Source organism: Phacochoerus africanus, chromosome 2 (genome assembly GCF_016906955.1).
Source record: "Phacochoerus africanus isolate WHEZ1 chromosome 2, ROS_Pafr_v1, whole genome shotgun sequence".
Lineage (NCBI taxonomy): Eukaryota > Metazoa > Chordata > Mammalia > Artiodactyla > Suidae > Phacochoerus > Phacochoerus africanus.
This window is the reverse complement of record NC_062545.1, coordinates 274,806,673-274,824,189: the sequence shown is the minus strand read 5'-3', so window position 1 is coordinate 274,824,189 and position 17,517 is coordinate 274,806,673. Positions and strand designations below refer to the sequence as shown.

Sequence of the window (17,517 nt, the reverse complement as noted above, 5' to 3'; positions counted from 1 at the left end):
ATTTATAAAAAAGAGCCTCTGGGGGGAACACAGGACAGGAGTTGGCCCTTGTCTGGGCGCTGGTCAGCAGGACATGCCGAGGCAGGTCAGCTCTTACTGGCAGTCAGAGCTCCCCTAAAGCAAGGCCTCTGCCGGGAGCCTTCCCATCAAAACCTGAGTGTCTCTGTCTCAAGCTGGCCCCGGTGCAAACCAGGGAGAGCGCACGCGGGCGGAACGAGCCCTGCGCCTGGCCGGGTGACGTCTGGGGGCTGGCTCCAGGGCCAAGGGGGCCTCAGGAAGTGGACACAGGCTCTCAATTCTGCAAGGACGGAAAAGGGGACCTGTTAAGTTATCAGAGTCCAAGCTCCTTGAAGGCCACGGATGCCTTAATGGAAGATCTGGACAGAATCTGACCAACAGCACAGAAAACAGGCTCAGTCACCCAGGGACCTCATTCCGGTTTGGGGTTCCTGAAACCCGGTGAGCTGCACTCTGAGACGCCCTCTTCTGCTGAGCCAGAGAAACCACTGAATTCTGTGCCCTAGGGTGCCCAGGCCCAGCCTCAGTCCTACTGAATCAGGACGTGCAGGTGTGGGCCTTGGGGGTCTCAGGACCCCCAGGGAGTGGGAGGCACCAGCAGAGCAGGCCCAGCAGAGCCGGTAGTGGCCCGGGGTCCCGGCCGAGGTGTACCCTCTCGAAGGCCAGCAGAACCAGCAAGGCCGCACTGGCTGCTGTGAGGTGACAAACTAAACCACGGGGAACACCTTTATCACAGCCCCTAAAACATGACTTGCCAGCATGAAAAATCTGAACAGCTGCCCCTTTCCAAGCCTCTCCTGCGGATGACTCAGACCACGGCGTCGTCGTATTCTGGACCCAGAAGATAACAAGGTTTTATGCCTACGCTTGGTGTGAGGCAGTCCTGGTTGGTCAGCAACTGTCTAGGACATCGCAGGCCTAAGAACTAAAACACGCCCAGACGTGGGCATCGCCGCACCACAAGCAGGCGACACTAAGATGGAAGTCGCCACCTCCGGGCCGTCCTCGGGGACACTCCTGCAGTGACGCTGGGCGGCGGCAGCGTCTCCTCAACTCCCGGCTCCACCCAAGGGTTACGTGCCCTGTGGTTCATGGACAAGGAGCCGGGAGTGGCCCCCACCGTCACTGTCACCTACTGGACATGAAAGCTGTCTTCGCAATCAACTGCCCAGCGCTCCTCAGAGCACAAAACCTCAGCGGCGGACACATGGCATCGAGGGCCAAATGGAGCAGACAGACGGACGTGCTCCAAGGACAGCACACCTGTCACCAGATCACACCCCGTCTTCCACACCTGCCTCACAGCCACCTGGCCCGCGAGGCGCGAACACCCCTTCCGAAACTCAGCCGATGCCGGCCGAAGTGAGTCTCTTTGCCTCCACCCAGTCGTGAAGCTGGCACATTAAGGGGCCCGATACCCAAGAGCAAAGACCCCGGAGAAAGAGACGAAGCTCTGGCCTCGAGAAGGCGGCTGGCCAGCACGCGGCCTCTTCCCGGGGGGGAGGCCTCGGCCCGGGGAGACCAGGGGAGGGCGTCTGGGACAAGCCCCTGCCTGTCCACGTCCTGCGCTGGACTGGATCCTGCTGGCCCTCTGGGAGGACACACACGGCTGGTGGGCGGAAGGCCGTGCAGGTTCCTCAGAGCCACAGGAACGAGGAGAGGCCTCTCCTCGGCTGCGGCCTGATAGCGGGCCCACGCGTTCTGTGCAGAAACAGATGAAACGGTTTAATAGCAGGGGCGGGGCAGCGGACAACCAACACAAAACACAACCAAACGGGCACGCCGGCAGCTCCGGAGTTCGGCGTCTGCTGCTTCTTTCTGGCTGTGTGTTTCAACGAGGATGCCCACTTCAAAGGACTGCTCCGGGGCTTCTCAGCGATGAGGTGCTGAGACGCGGCTGGCTGGTCGCAGGAACGGAAGGGAGGGCGCGCCGACAGGCGCTCAGCTTCTCCAGCCACCGAAGCCCTGGACGGACCTGCAAGGAAGTGCCGGGGAGGCTGATCAGCGCCTGCTCAGAGGAGCGGCTTCCAGACTCACTCGGCTGCCCGCGGGCTCTGAGTTCTTAATGTCCTGCAGCTCCACACAGAAGCACAGGGTGAGAGCCGGAGAGCAAATCCGGTAATGGGCTTGGAGCCCAGGAGGCAGCGTGAGGCTTCGGAGACCCGCACAGGGACATCAGGAAAAGCATCTCGAGTCCCGCCTCCCAGGCTCTGCCCCTCAGAAGGCACGCTCTCTCCCTCCGGGGCGCGGCCCTGAGAGCAGCACCCTGTCGTCAGCACCTCCTGCCCTCTGCCCGCCGAGTTCTGCACGTCCGCAGAACCCAAGAGCTGCTGCGACCCGCCAAGCTTCCAGGACAAGATTTTGCAGCAGGAAAAATGGCCGCAAGCTACACACGCAGAGCAAAACCCAGCATTTTCACATATCACACACTCTTGCATCCTTATTTAATGACGCAAAACTGGGAAAGATACTTACGAGCTAGACGATCCAAAGCTGAAACCTGAAAAAGAGGGAGAGGGTGCCGTTAAGCCACACATACGTTTGAAAGACAAAGGTGGTCTCCAGGCCACGTTCTTCCCCGTGCGTTTCCCCACGGAAAGCCCTGCTCCGCCCGGCCGCGCGGGAAGGGCCGTGGCCTTCTGGGTATTGCAGGGTCCTCCCCTGCTCCCCGACGGGCGTGGGCAGAGGGCCTTCGGCACGGCCCCCCTCCCTGCTGCACCCACCACACAGGTCCCCCGCATTAAGAAAACGTGGTTGCTCCTCCCCTACTTTCCCATCCACCCGCCTCCTCTTCGTCTGAGGCCAGAGCAGCAAGACACTCGGGTTCTATTTTTCGTCTTTTGTCTTTTTAGGGCCGCACCTGAGGCACGTAGAAGTTCCCAGGCTGGGGGTCGAATCAGAGCTACAGCTGCTGGCCTAACCACAGCCACAGCAACATGGGATGCGAGCCACGTCTGTGACCCACAGCACAGCTCACGGCAACGCCGGATCCTCAACCCACTGAGCGAGGCCAGGGGTGGAACCCAAGTGCTCACGGGCACCAGTCGGATTCGTTTCCGCTGTGCCATGGCGGGAAGTCCCAAGACACTTGGGTTTTAGACCTCGCTCTGCTGCTCACTGTCTGTCGCCCTGGAGTTTCTGGATCTTTGTTTGTAAAGCAGTAACGATGCCTATGACTTCTGTGCCTCGCATGTATTGTAAGGAAAAAAGCAGACCGTATATATCCTACTGTGTGCAGTGGAGTGTCAAACAGATGAATGACGTTTGGTAAAGTATGTGTTGTTTTTATTTTTCTGTATCTTATTTCTTGAGTCTGCTGCTTAGATTTTTGTTGTTGCTGTTGTTGTTGTTGCTATTTCTTGGGCCGCTCCCACAGCACATGGAGGTTCCCAGGCTAGGGGTCCAATCGGAGCTGCAGCCACTGACCTACGCCAGAGCCACAGCAACGCGGGATCCGAGCCGCGTCTTCGACCTACACCACAGCTCACGGCAACGCCGGATCGTTAACCCACTGAGCAAGGCCAGGGATCGAACCCGCAACCTCATGGTTCCTAGTCGGATTCGTTAACCACTGCGCCACGTCGGGAACTCCCTGGCTTAGATTTTTACATCAAGATCTAGTAGGATGGTTACTTTTTGGGAATCCTCAAATCCTGAAAGAAACATCAAGTGAGCCATTTCATTATTCGATAAGAAACAGCATGTTCCAAGTCTAATCAAAACCTTAAAAGAACACGCTGTCTTCCAAGCACCTTCAGCCTTTCACATACTGGACTGAATGGCCAGGGAAGGCCCCTCTTCTTTGGGAAGAATTGGGGGCCAGGCGGGCATTTACCGAGGAAACCAGGAGGGCCCTTGTGCGGGAAGCTGTCTGGCCGCCTACCTCCTCCGCCTGATCCAAAGCCGGAGAATCCCCCGCTCTGGGTCCCAAACCCAGAAGACTGTTGGGACAGGGAGCCAAAAGTTGGAGCGTTCTGACTCGCCAGGGTGCCGAAGGACGTGGTGTTGCCGCCGCTCCCAAACCTGGGTTGGGGTGAGAAAGCAGACCGTGTCAGCGAGGCCACGGGGCCCCCCGCTGCCCAATGGCCTCAGTCCGTCCTCCTGAGTCCTGAGAGGCACGACACACACGATCCGAGGTGACGGGCTCGGCTTAATCTGGCAGCCTCTCAGGGAAAACAGGCTAGAGCCCGGCGCAAACCTTCCCCTCCGCTTTGGGGGAAAATGACAGGAATACAGTCTGAGGACCCCTGGTCCAGTGTTTCAGTCTCCATCTGACTGTCTGGAAATTCCAGGTCACTGGTCCTGCTCCAATCCCACTCCTGCCTCGGGCCTCTCACATCCAACCGTGGGGACTCCTCAGATGCCAGCTGGGGTCAGTGACGGCGTCACAGCCCGGGACCTGAAGAAAGGTGATGGCTCTTTTGGGGATTCCGACCAAAGCTGGCGCCCAGCTCTGCTGGACTAGAGGGAACCAGCCAGTCAGGATGTACACGGGAGAGGAGCCTCCCTGGTCAAGGCACAACATGATCCTTTCTTACCAGCGAAGAAAACAGCTGGTTTCAAATAAACAAGCAAAAGCCTCGAGATTCCCAGCCAGCTGCAGCATCACGGGCTGGGCGGTCACTGGCGAGACGAGTGTCCGTCACAACTGCCAAGAATACTGGCTTAAAGGGATCCCAACCCTCCCTTGAAAGCGTTCCTTAAGTCTTGGGGTTTCCTGACTTCCTGGGAGCAACTCAAAAGACCCGTCAGTCTCCATGCAAAATCCAAAAAGCAGGACTTGCTCGCGTTCCTCGAACCTCTCCAGCGCTTCTGAGCCAGCATCTTCCACAGGGGGAATGGCCATGAATAAGGACCACCTAAGGTTTTTTTTGGCTGTGCCCGTGGCACGGAGAAATTCCACAGCAGTGACTACACAGGATCCTTAACCCGGCGAGCCACTGGGGAGCTCCGGGACCACTTAAGTTTATTTTCAAGACAAAGATGCTATCGCCTCACCAACACGCAACCCAAGCACCCTGCCAGGTCTCCCAAACGCTTCCCCGTTCCCGCTCCCCAACGCTTCAGCTTTACACGTCCTGGGCCAGTGCGGAGGCCGCCGGAGGCCCCTCTGACGTGGATTTCAGACGTTACTTCCTCCTCTGAACAGGCCTCTTTGAGGCCATCAGCACATATGTTTTAGTGGGGCTCTGCGCTGTGGGGAGGGCTATGTTCTTCTTGGGGTTTTGGTAAGCAGACAATTGCTAGGGCCCTTAACAGCAAATCTCTAGAATGGCATTTTCAAGTGAGGCCGTGCACAGGCAGTCTGAGCAGCTTCAAAGGCTGAGCAGTCCTGAGACTGTGAAACGCGTGCGGGGTCTCGGTGCCGCCTGCTGTGGAAGCTGGCCCAGGGGCTGAGCCCCCAATCCCCGCCCTGCGCGTCTGCAGTGGCGCAGGGGACACAAGGCCTGGTTGGCTCAAGGACAGAGGGCCTTCTGCACAACAACCCCGAGAGGAAAGAATCTGGTCAAAACGATTCATTCGGAATTTCCTAACAGAAGTCATCACACAAGGGGCAGTCCGGGCTGGAGCCAGCCACGGTGAGACGGATTTTCTTCCTGCAACCAATCCTCCGGCTCCACGCGGAGACCAGGCATCCACCAACCAGCACCCTCTGTGCCGAGGGACGGCCACACAGCTGATGGTATCATGTACTCGACAGAGCCTGGCTTGGCAGAAACGGGCCTGCCGCTAGGAAGAACAGGAATCCCAGAGCGCCTGGTTGGCTGATTTGGACGGAGGGGCTTTCAGCTCAGTCAAAAGTAGGGAAAGCAGAACTTTCCAAAACAGGAGCACTGGGCCCTGGTGCTTTGCTGACCTGAGCTTGTGGGCTTCCCCAGGCCTCTCCCGGGGGGCTTACCCGAATCCTCCCGCGCTGGCGGCCGCTGTACCCTCTCCGAACACTTTGCCTCCCGTCGAGCCCAGAGGGCTTGTAAAGGCTGGGGCTGAACCGAATGCTGGCACCCCTCCAAACCCAGGGGATCCCCCAAAAGTAGGAGGGCTGCCAAACACTGGAGCAGCACCGAAGCCACCTGAGCAAAACAGAGGCAAACAGAAATAGGGAGAAAGAAAGAAGACAGGAAGAGAAGACAGTGAGCAGTGAGAAACCAAAAGAGGAAGGGAAAAAAGGGAAAAAAACGTTAGAAAGTCAAATACAAAAAAGTATAGCAAAGGACAATACCCCTTCTCCAGCAAAATAATAAAACCACACCGGATGCCAAACCATGAGCACCCCTCCACAGCCCCCAGAGGGGTCTGGGGTCCACTTAGGAGAGCTCCTTGGAATTCTGAGAATCTAGCAGACCCTAGACGTCTGTGAGACCTCCGGTCCCTCCCAGAGGCAAGCTGGACACGTCAGCGCCACGGTCTCCCTGGAGAATCTGAATGCCACCAAGAATCACCTTGGTGCATGTCAGACCCCTGCCTGGCCCCTCTGCATATTCTAGGCTCCTCAGTGAAAACCCTCAAAACTCCAATCCCCACCCAGCTGTCAGAGGCCGCACCTCATTACTTAGCACCGTGCAGGCTGGGCGCCTGCTCCAGGGAGACACAGACTATGAAACTGGAGGCTGAGACCCCACTTCAGGGAGAATCTGGGAGCTGCGTTAGTGGAGAGGCACGGCCCTGGCGCCCGGCCAGGTGCTTTTGACTAATTTAGAGCCGGCTGGCTCTCGCATCTCTCCCTGGAGTCTCTCTCCCATACAGAAGAATTTTTTTAAACGCTCTCTCTGCGCAGTCAGGGACGACTCCTCAATCAAGAGGCACATGGTGCTTCTCGTCTGGAGGAGAGCTGCTGCAGGAACGCGAGGAAGCGATCCATCACCCGCGAGGGGAGCCCCACATCCAAGACCCCCCCCCCTCCACCGGGCGGGCTCTGGGGCCCCCGGGCGCAGGAAGGGTCAGGCCTGCGCGGGGTGGCCTCCCTGACTGGTGGAGGCCCACGAGGCAGGAAGAGCAGCTCCGTCTTCTGCTCCGGAAAGCGGGTCCCCAGGCCCCGAGCTGCTGCTCACATCATTCCCGGCCATTAGTACAGACAATCTATCACATTCTAGAATCTCCCTACATATTACACAGAGCAAGTGTCAACTGAAGCACGGGGCAGAATGGACCAAGAAATGTGCTCTCAAGGACTATGCTGCTGACAATGACGACTGGCCTAGGAGCTCTGGGGGCGATGGTGGCCTGGGCACAGGCATGAGGGGACTCGCCCAGGGACAGGGGACCTCATTCAGGCCCCTTTCAGAAAGCGAATCCTACTGTTAGAGGGCCACTCAGGCCTTCTTACTCTAGGTATAACCACACCCTGAGCTTCTGCCTCTGAATCGGAAAGATCAAATACTGGATATGAAAGGCTGTCCGTGGGATCCCTTCGCTCGCTGCTACTTGAGGTTCAGTCGTTTGCCCATTTGCCTTTAGCAGCAGCAGCACAGACGAGATGGTACCTCCTGTGAGGCTCCTGTCTGGGTTTACACTCTGCGCTTTAAACCCTGAGTGAAATTCCAAGCCGTGGCGACGGAGGCCGCTGGGTTACGACTGTAACAGACTGGAAAAAAGAAAGTGCTAAAAACCCTTGCCGTTGAATTATTTAAGACGGACGATAGATCTGGTTGCACTTTCTTCCTGGACCCACAGGCTTTACCTAGTGCCCGGTACTCAATATTGCTCCGAGTTCTCGGCAGAAGGTGAGTGAAAAGTGAGAAGTCGCAATGATACAGACCGTAAACCGGACAGGGGAGGGGAGGGGACACACGCGCGCACACAACACACACCACAGCTGCCTTATTCTCATGATTTCCTTCTCCAGAAGAAACAGGAATTTAGGAGTCATCAATGATGGTAACACTTCTGAGGTCTGGCTTACTGAGGGCCCTCCAGGGGCCAGCGGCCAGGGGCTGGACAGCAGTTTGCCTAAGGAACCCTGCATCCCTGTGTCTCAGGTGAGGAAAAGGAGGCTCACAGAACATGCCCCTTGTCGCAGCTGGGCCAGCTCGTAGGTGGCAGAGCAGGGACTGGGACAGGGTCTCTGTGACTCAAAAGGCCGCCCATCATCTACCCACTACGTGCCAGGCTGCCTCCCTGCACTGCCAGCAATGCCCGAGACAGAGCGATGCGGTGACCCGGGGGCGGCAGTAGGGTTGTCTGGAGGCTGTCCCGCCTGCGGGCCTCTCCTCCAATAATGCCAGGAGGATCATCTAATGCAACTGTGCTCAAGGGACCAAGGAAGCTATTGGAGTTTTTTCAGAGACCAATGCAAACCATCAACCTAAAATCCCTTGAGTCTTCAATCGAGGTGATTTCATGGGGCAAGTATCAAACAGGACAAGAAAATTCTCAAAGGTGAAAGGCCTGAAAAAATAAGAGGGGCAAGTTCTCCATTCAATCGGAACATGAGCCCAGGATAAGGAACAATGTAAAAGAAGAACACAAGAATCAGAGAAAACATTACCAGTTTCCTCAAAAAATAAATTCAGGAGTTCCCGTCAGGCTCAGCGGTTCACAAACCTGACCAGTATCCATGAGGATGTGGGTTTGACCCCTGGCCTCACTTAGTGGGTTAAGGACCCGGAGCGGCCGTGAGCTGTGGGGTGTAGGTCGCAGACACGGCCTGGATCTGGCGTGGCTGTGACGGAGGCTGGCAGCTGTAGCTCTGATTCAACCCCTGGCCTGAGAACCTCCACATGCCTCGGGTACGGCCCTAAAAAAGACAAAAAATTAATTAAATTAAAAATTATTAAATAAATAAAAAAGTCTCGATGATTAATACGCTGCAACTTCTTAGTCAAATAATATTGCCTTGTTAACTAGAACCAAAAGGTTCGTGGCCCTTTCATTCGAAAATCATTCACTGCAGAAAGGGTGGGGTCGAAGTAAAGGTGTACTGTTCATGTCTAGTTCATTTCCAATTCTAGGAGAGCGTATCAAAAACCAGCACCCAAAGACGAAGCCACCCCGGGTTAGGGTCCGAGTGAAGGTCACAGTGCATTTGGAAACCACAGCGATTCAGGTTCTAAAAGGTGGGATTCCAGGTACGAATTTAGGGCAGCCCTGCTCCTCAGTCACAGCCACCTGGACACCTGCTCCTAGGGTGGGAGCCTTGCTCTGGAATCGTCAGACTCAGAGTCGCCCCCACACACAGGGGAGAAGCATCCTGCCCACTTACCTGTGGGCGTGTGCTTTAGAGAACTACTTTCTCAGCAAACCTCCTCCCCCTCTGCCTTAACAAAACCTTGTCATGCAATTTTCCACACAACCAAGGCAGGCATGCAGACCCTGTGTAGGTCCCAGAGACAGAGATAGGATGGACGGGCAGTGGACAGAAATGAAGGATGTTTTTGCTGCGTAAACATGTTTGTTCTTTAACATTTTTAACTATAAGTGTAATAACACATGCTTATAAAAGGCCACACAGTTTATAAATGTATGCTTTCGAAGAAGCACTGGGATAAAAAGGGCTTCTGTAACATCCTTTATTCTGGACCATATGGGTATGTGTCAAGTGTGAAAATTCACTGAGCTGTGAGTTACTCTGTGTGGCTACTATCTACGTACAGGAACATGTAATGTATTTATGTATCTTACACTCAATGAAAAGGTTAGTAAAAAGGGGGATTGGGGAAAGAGGACAAAATGACAGAGACACGAGAAATTAAACAGCCAGCCTGTCCTGCCCATCACAGGTCATGGGTGCCTGTGCACCCATGGGTGCACATCAGACTCGGGATGCCCTCTCGTTTCTATCGTAGTTATCACTCTCTTACAGGTGCCCTCACTTTGCTTATTACGTAATGTTTTCTTCCCTAAAAACACACCAAGTTCTCTTAAGGGTTGCATGACTTCATGGTGCCAGAAACACGACAGAAGCTCAGGAAACAGCAGCTGAACTGTGGGCAAAGTCTCGTCCTCCATTCTCCAGTCCTGCTCCCTTGAGAACCACCCCAGAGAGCCCTCCACGTGTCCACGTGTCCCTGTGTATTAAAGGGACATACAAAAATGACTGCGGCGAGGAGGAACAGCAGTACCTGTTTTATTTGGAGTGGAAAACCCAAAGCCTTGGGAGGCCACGCTTCCTCCTCCAGAGCTGAAAGTGCCAGTAGGTTTCTGGTCTCCGAACGAGGAGCTGGCAAATCCACCAAACGTCTTGGCTCCACTGTTTCCAAACAGGTTGGAGGTATCTGAAGAGAAGAAGAACGCAGGTGAGCAGATCAGAGGGAGAAAGATGTCCTTACCGACCTCTCAGAACACAGAAGGAAGAGACCTCACGAGGCGTTTGGGGAGAAGGGGGTGCCGCCCAGTCCAGGATCCAGGGAGCAGAGTGGCAGCGAGGGAGAAGCCGTCTCTGATGGGCACGTATCCTGACGAAAAGGTTTTTTTTTTTCTTTTTAGGGCCGCCTCTGTGGCACATGGAAGGACCCAGGAGGCTAGGGATCAAATCGAAGCTGCAGTCACTGGCCTACACCACAGCCACAGCCACGCGGGATCCAAGCTGCATTTGCGACCTATGCTGCAGCTTGTGGCAACACTGGAGTCTTAATCCACCGAGCGAGGCCAGGGTTTGAACCTGCATCCTCACGGATCCTAGTCAGGTTCTTAACCTGCTGAGCCACAATGGGAACTCCCTGATGTCACGTTTTTTATCATTCCGGGGCCCAGGCTCAGGGTTTCCTGGCACGAGTCTACGGGCAGAAAACAAAGGGGCGGCAGTGGGTCTTGGTAAAGAGGCTCTTGTGCAGAACGGCATCTGCGCCCACGGGCATCAGGTCTGTCCAACTGCGGACCGACCCTGCGGCCGCACGAGACCGTTGCTGCTGAAGACCCGAACTTGTTTTCCTGGAGCTCCTCAGGTGAGGACCAGCCTCACCGTCTGGCAAACCAGGGGAAACGGTCAGAGCAAATCCAACCCAGGCGTAACGGCTTCCGGAGTGCTGCTTTTATCGTCTAGCTGGGCCTGCTTGCCGTTGCCTGCTCTGCTCAGAGAAGGGCAGACGAGGTAAGACACACCCTGCTGCTGCTCCCGATGCACGGGAGCTGGGGATGTCCTGAAGAACCCACGGGGCCAGCAAGCCTTCCCATCGGACTTCCGCTTCCTAAGAGGTTCAACCAAGCCCCTGACCTTTTAGATGCTTATCTGGTGGGTCACTCCCCTCAGCTCCAAGAACTAAAGGAAAAAAGGAGACTAGCTACTAAAAACCAAGATGGATGAGAAGTTTTTGTTACAAGAAATGCAAATCTGACAAGGAACCTGTTAAAGTCACATACACAGAAACATCTGGATGATACAAACGGCACACTACAGAACAGGCGTTTTTAGCACTTTTCGGGGGGGGGGGGGACAACTCACATGTCCCCAGCACGTTCAGACGGGGCTTTATTATTACAATGCGTTTGAGCTCACGGTAAGGCAGCAAGACGCTATGTGGAATGGGACCAACGCCCAAAGACACAGGCATAAATAGGAAAAACGACACGCTCCGGGTGGGCGATAGAGTGCCGACTCTGTCCCCAAGCGAGGTATAAACATCCGCACCGGCCAGCCTCCCCCAAAGCCAGCCAGGGGCTCCCAGCGGGGTGACGGGAAGAAGAGCGGAACTCTCGCAGCCAGCTGTCTGAAGAGGTGGCCCGCCGCACCCATCAACCCTGGGGTCTCCCCCCTCGCTCCCCCGCCAATCTCCCCTCCCCGGTCCCAAGGGGAGATGGGACACTGCTAATATCTGCAGCTGGGATGCTCTTGATCCAGGAAGCGGGAGCCTTATCTCAGGGACACAACCTCTCAAATTTCCAGGCACCACCGCACGGTCACCTGCTCTGTAAAACGACTGCTGACAGTCTGAGAGCTTGGCCGTGAGTGCATTCAGGCACTGACGGCAGGAGTGGTTACCAAAGCCCTTTTCATCGCCTTCATGTATGGTGCCACGGGATGGTACGTCCCCTGGTGGAGTCTCAAAATGCCATCATGAGCCAGCTGAAGGTTACCTCTGATTCCTTCAATGGCAGGACATGGGACACTGAAGACAAAAGCCAGACTTCTCAGCCGTTCCTTTTATTTGGCATTTCAAGAACAGAGGACTGCAATTTTCTGATTTGTTTGTGCTAACAAGGCAAAAATTCCAAATAGAAACAAATTCAAATGCGAGATGAGAGGCTGGATCTCCTTCTGGAGAAATCAGAAGCACAGAGATGAAATGATTTTATTGGGACAATGCTGGAAAGCTTCAATTCCAGAGGAGTCAGGAATATGTACAAGTCTTTGGGCTTTTCTTTTTCTTTTTTGGCTGCACCTGTGGCACAAGGAAGTTCCTGGGCCAGGGGGCTGAATCCGAGCCGCAGCTGCAGCAATGCCAGACACTCAACCCACTGCTCTGGGCCTGGGATCGACCCGGCACCACCAGAGACAAGCTGGATCATTAACCACTGTGCCACAGGGGGAACTCCACAAGTCTTTGGGCTTCTTCACCCTTTTCTCTCTTTAAGGCTCCTTTGTCTCTAAGACGTTGACAGATATGACAGTGGAATAATGAGCCGTGCAGCCGGCCCTGGCTCAAAACACCTAATAACTACAGGGCAAGGACTTCACCTTCCCGAGTCCCTGTCTCCTCGTGCATGAAGTGGGGACGGCGACTGCCCCGCGAGGCTGCTGCGAGGACTGAAGGAGCCACTGCGTGGAAAGCACCTAAGTAGGCGGCGGGCAGCTCCTCAGCACACAGACCTTCCCCTCTCGATTCTCTAACTCTCCTCCCGCCATATCCCAGTCGTGTTCACTGCAAGAAAACAGAGCAGGTTGGCAGTGGAAGGTGAAACCCCTCTTCATTTTGCGAGGATCGATCACAAGAATCAGGTCGTTCCAGTTGTAACAGTTGTCATCTGCAGTCTCAAAAGGAGCTCTGTATGTTGAAATGTTTTAGGATTTATTTAAGACGCCCTGAAACGAAGTGGCATTAAATGGTGGGGTGTCTGCTTCTCCCCGTTTCTATGGTCAACAATGTCTCTCAGTTTTCTCCGAGCGGCCCCAAAGTAACAGTCTCCAGCTCTTGAAAGAAAAACACGGTAAGTAAGGGTGTATCTTGGTAGTTCCTGTTGCGGCACAGTGGAGACGCATCTGAGGACGCGGGTTCGATCCCTGGCCTCTCTCAGTGGGTTAATGATCCGGCGTTGCCATGAGCTGTGGTGTAGGTCGCAGGTGCGGCCTGGATCTAGCGTGGCTGTGGCTGTGGCCGGCAGGTACAGCTGATTTGACCCCTAGCCTGGGAACCTCCATATGCCACAGGAGCGGCTCTAAAAAGCAAAAAAAAAGTATCTTGTTGCTGGCACAGTGTTTCATTGAGGAGGAGTCTTCCTCACTTGTGCACAAACTAGCCAGGAGCAAGCTTGTCCCTGCAGAGCCGTCGGGTGACCTCCCCGGGGGTTCCAAGGACAGGTCACACTGCATCTGCACAGATCCTCTCCTTTGGCAGAAACACTAGCGTAATCCAGCAGCGGGGTCTGACCCAACTTAAATTACACTCCATACAAATTTGATATAAACAGTATCACAGAGACAAGGTTCCTGTCACTCTGCAGGTCTAAAGTCACAAGACAAGAATTCAACACACACTGAGAAGGGGGTTTTCAGGAAGCGCTTGTCCAGGATACTTCCCAGGACATTCTCGTAAAAGAGAGCGGTAGGAGGAGGCTTGTGGGATCCCAAGACTCACACACCTCTCTCTCTCATGCCTCCGAGCAGGAAAGCTGTGCCTGTAGGACAAGACGCTGGAGGAAGTGCGGCCTTACAGGTAACGACCCCAGGTGTTAACAGTGGGGTTTGGTAGAGTCCTGGGCCAGAAAGAGAGAAGAAGCGTTTGCCCTGGGAGCGTTTGCCCATGCCAGCTCCAAGAAACAGGGGTCCAAGCTTGTCTTTGTCGACCCCTGCGGAGTCCCAGTGACGTCTCCGGGCTAAAGAGGGCAGCTTCAGGACCAGGCAGCCCGGGGCCTAAATGTCACAAAGGGAACTGCTGGCCGCCCGATTTATGCTCAGATATCGCTCTGCAAGGAAGCGTGTTCAATGCCTGTGCAAAGAGCACAGGGCTGTCAAACAAGGCACCCGGGGCTGGGGGAGTCGCAGACCATCGCAAAGCTCGGTGATCTCAGAAGGCAACTCACTGCTTCGAAGGTGTGTACGCCTGCCTGCATCAAACCCTGGTTATGCCACTTAGGGGCTGTTACCTCCTACGTCCACACTCCCGCTCGGAACCTACCCCCTTCTTGGTCAAACGGGGGTGGCCACGCCTAAGGATGCTGCTGTAGAGGTGATCAGACCATGTACACCCCGTGACTGGCACACAGCAGGTGATCAGGAAAGATCCGCTGCCCTCTGCTGATGTCCCTGACCGTGAAGGAGGGGACCCAGGGCTGCAGAGGAGAAGAGGTCACTGTGCCCCCCGCCTTGTGACCCGGAGACCCAGCTGCAGAGAGGAAGACGTACGCTGGCCCTGAGAGGAAGAGTAGGTTCGGATGAGCGGAGCGGGGGGTGGGCAGTGTGACCGCTGGCACTCAGGCCGGGAGAAGGGACGGGTGCGTGTGAAAGACGAAGCAGAGGGACTGTGTTGAGCAAATGGAGTCACAGTCAGAAAAGCGTACTGGGGCCCTCAGAGGGCCCTGCCTTTCAGTCTAACGAGTGGACCTGGACTTTATATTCTATCGTTGGCGGGACGCTGCCCAAGGGTCCTGAGTAGGCCTCGTGGGAGAACCCAAGAGTTTTAAGACATTCAGTTTGGTACAGATTCCCAGACCGTGGTGCAGGAGACAGCAGGTGGGGACCACGAGGGTGGCCTGATGACCCTGGGGAACACACCCACAACAACAGAGAGGAGAAGAAAGCAGCGGGAGGAGCTGCTGGGGAGGCAGAAGAGGACCAGGAGTCAAGCCACACAGTCTGGGGAGCGGGGGTGGCGGAGAGGGACCAAGCGCTGCGTCACCAGGGAGAAAGGAGCCACCCCTGGTCAGCTGCAGAAAACATTCTCTGCTCTGGGGCGAGGACGCTGCCCTCCCTGAGGGCTGCCAGCTCCTACTCCGTCGTGCCTTTCTCTTATCCTGCACTTGGGCCTCAGGGCTACAGGGGCTCTTGTCCCTGTCACTAGCAAAATCACACAGTTTTAATTTATTTATTTTTGGCCGCCCTGTAGCACATGGAGCTCCTGGGCCAGAGATCAGATCCGAGCCACAGCCTCAAAGTAAGCCGCAGCTGTGGCAATGCTGGATCCTTAACCCCCTGTGCCGGGCCGGGGACGGAACCCACGTCCCAGGGCTCAGGATGCTGCCGATCCCGTTGCACCACAGCGGGGAGCTCCTCAAACACTTAAGGTTTTTTTTTTTTTTTTTTGGTCTGTTTTTTCCTATTTCTTGGGCTGCTCCCACAGCATATGGAGGTTCCCAGGTTAGGGGTCAAATCAGAGCTATAGCCGCCAGCCTACACCAGAGCCACAGCAATGCGGGATCCGAGCGGCGTCTGCAACCTACACCACAGCTCACGGCAACACCGGATCCTTAACCCATTGAGCAAGGCCAGGGCTCGAAGCCGCAACCTCATGGTTCCTAGTTGGATTCGTTAACCACTGCGCCATGACGGGAACTTCACACTTAAGTTTTTAAAAACAGAATAATGTTATGTCTCTCCTGTATCCTTTCAAAGGCACTTAAACTTCCCTTAAGCATGAAACTGCTGGTTTACAACAGTCAGTGTTTGGGAAATGAAGTATCAAAGTCTGGTATCAAAAATAGATACATGTATTTATTTTAAAAAAGAATTAAAGAATTAAAAACAATGGTGTGCCTAGGAACAGGCGGGGGCAGGGCTCCCCGATTTGCAGCCTTGACCCATTTCCATGGTGTAAATAAATACCCCTGATGTCACTGGGCAGAGAGCTGGGAAGCAGTGTGCACAGCTGGCTCCCGTGAGCAGGTGTGAGCCAGCTCCAGCCGCTGCCGAGAGAAGGCAGCTTCTGATGGGTAAGAGCCGTGGCAGTAAAGATGAATCTGACAGGAGGAAAGGAAATTTCACAAGGATCTGACAGAGCTATGTTTGAACAAAACAGGCCAGTAACACCATCGTGCAGACAATAAACTACCTATGGGATCAAGCCACGTTTCTCACTAGCATGTTTTATCAAATGTCTAATCGGTGCCAGAGGCCGTAGTGGGCACATTATGTAGGAAGGAGCGGGTGGATTTCAGGTCTGCCACGTTCTGGCCACGTTCGTGACTGAAACTCACCTACCCACTCTGGGCTGGTTTCCTTACTGGAGCATGGAGGGTGCCGCACAAGGACCGCACGTTCGGAGCGTGTGTGTGCGGAGCCCTGCAGCTCCGCGCGGAGCTGGGGAGAGGATGGGGAAACCACCAGGTGTGTGTCTGGCGCTTGGCCTCTGCCTCTGAAGAACCCATTTTTATCTGCTTTCTGTATCAGGATTCTGCTTAAGAACGTGTCTGCAAATTACTAGATTGGATTTCTGAGATCCCTTCATTCTAGGGTTCTAAGTTCCTCCTAGCAGAACCAAAATTTCTGATTCTATACTTTCACAAGTTAAGAGGTATGTGTCTTGACTATACTTTTCCTTGTGTATCACCAGATGAACGGTGATATTAAAATAACTGATCTGTGACTCCAGGAGACCCAGGATCACGTTTTGCTTTTGGCTACATGAGCCTTGACATCAAGGACGTGTCTGTCCTGTGTCCACAGGACCCTCGCTCTCCACCATTAGACCTGGTCCAGCACAGCAGAGAGACGCTTCCTGTCCGGCATATTCAGCAAGAGAGGCTAAGGTGAAGATGACAGGCTCCCGACGTCACAGCTCAGTCTCCGCCGGCGGCAGGGTATCTATTTTTCCCAAGATTTAAACAAACGCATTTCTTTCATTTCCAACCATGAAGAGACAGATCAACAAGGAATTAGCTGGAGAAGAAAGTGCCAGCAGAAAGACACAGCTTCATTTGAAAATAAGACAAAAATGTAAGAGATGAGAAATAATGAAGGCTTCAACTTTTGTGCGACATTTCTCTACAGTAGCGGAATTTTCAAGCAAATTCAAAGAGAGTCCAACACAAATGAAAATCCAGCTGCTCCTTTTCCACGCACAGCCAGCTTGTTCTGATGCTCTCTTTTATGCTTGTCTGCTTGCATTCATTCCAAGTCATTTCAATCCTAAGCAACAGAGCAATTTGGGCCTTGAGAGAGAAGACGGGAGTAGCTCAAAACCCAGATCCTCTCCCTGCAGCTCTGATGTCTTTTTATGATTATATAGGACATCTCATTAAAAAGCCAAAAATAAAAAACAAATATCCGAACAGATCACACTGCTTTGGGGTAGATATCTTAAAAGGGCCTTCTAGCCCTTTCCTTTCTACACTTGTTACTGAAGCTTGGATGACACCCTGAGGATGCTAAGGACATGAGGGGACCAAGAAATGGGGAAAGCCTTCTCCACTTAC

The 17,517-nt window shown here is 54.4% G+C and overlaps 1 protein-coding gene across 3 annotated transcripts in view; it reads right to left on the bottom strand.

Moving 5' to 3' along the window:
* Positions 1–1,722: 1,722 nt before the first annotated feature.
* NUP214 (nucleoporin 214) overlaps positions 1,723–17,517 on the bottom strand; it is a 106,720-nt gene continuing 90,925 nt past the window's right edge. For 2 of the 3 annotated variants that reach the window (XM_047768718.1, XM_047768720.1), the window contains 5 exons: positions 10,077–10,229; positions 5,918–6,089; positions 3,902–4,041; positions 2,494–2,518; positions 1,723–1,993 (listed from right to left, as the gene is read on the bottom strand). In XM_047768718.1, coding sequence (XP_047624674.1) covers positions 1,960–1,993; positions 2,494–2,518; positions 3,902–4,041; positions 5,918–6,089; positions 10,077–10,229 — 524 coding nt within the window. In that variant the 3' untranslated portion in view covers positions 1,723–1,959. Of the gene's footprint in view, positions 1,994–2,493; positions 2,519–3,901; positions 4,042–5,917; positions 6,090–10,076; positions 10,230–15,805; positions 17,231–17,517 lie in introns of those variants that run through there. The other variant, XM_047768719.1, reaches the window with a different exon arrangement.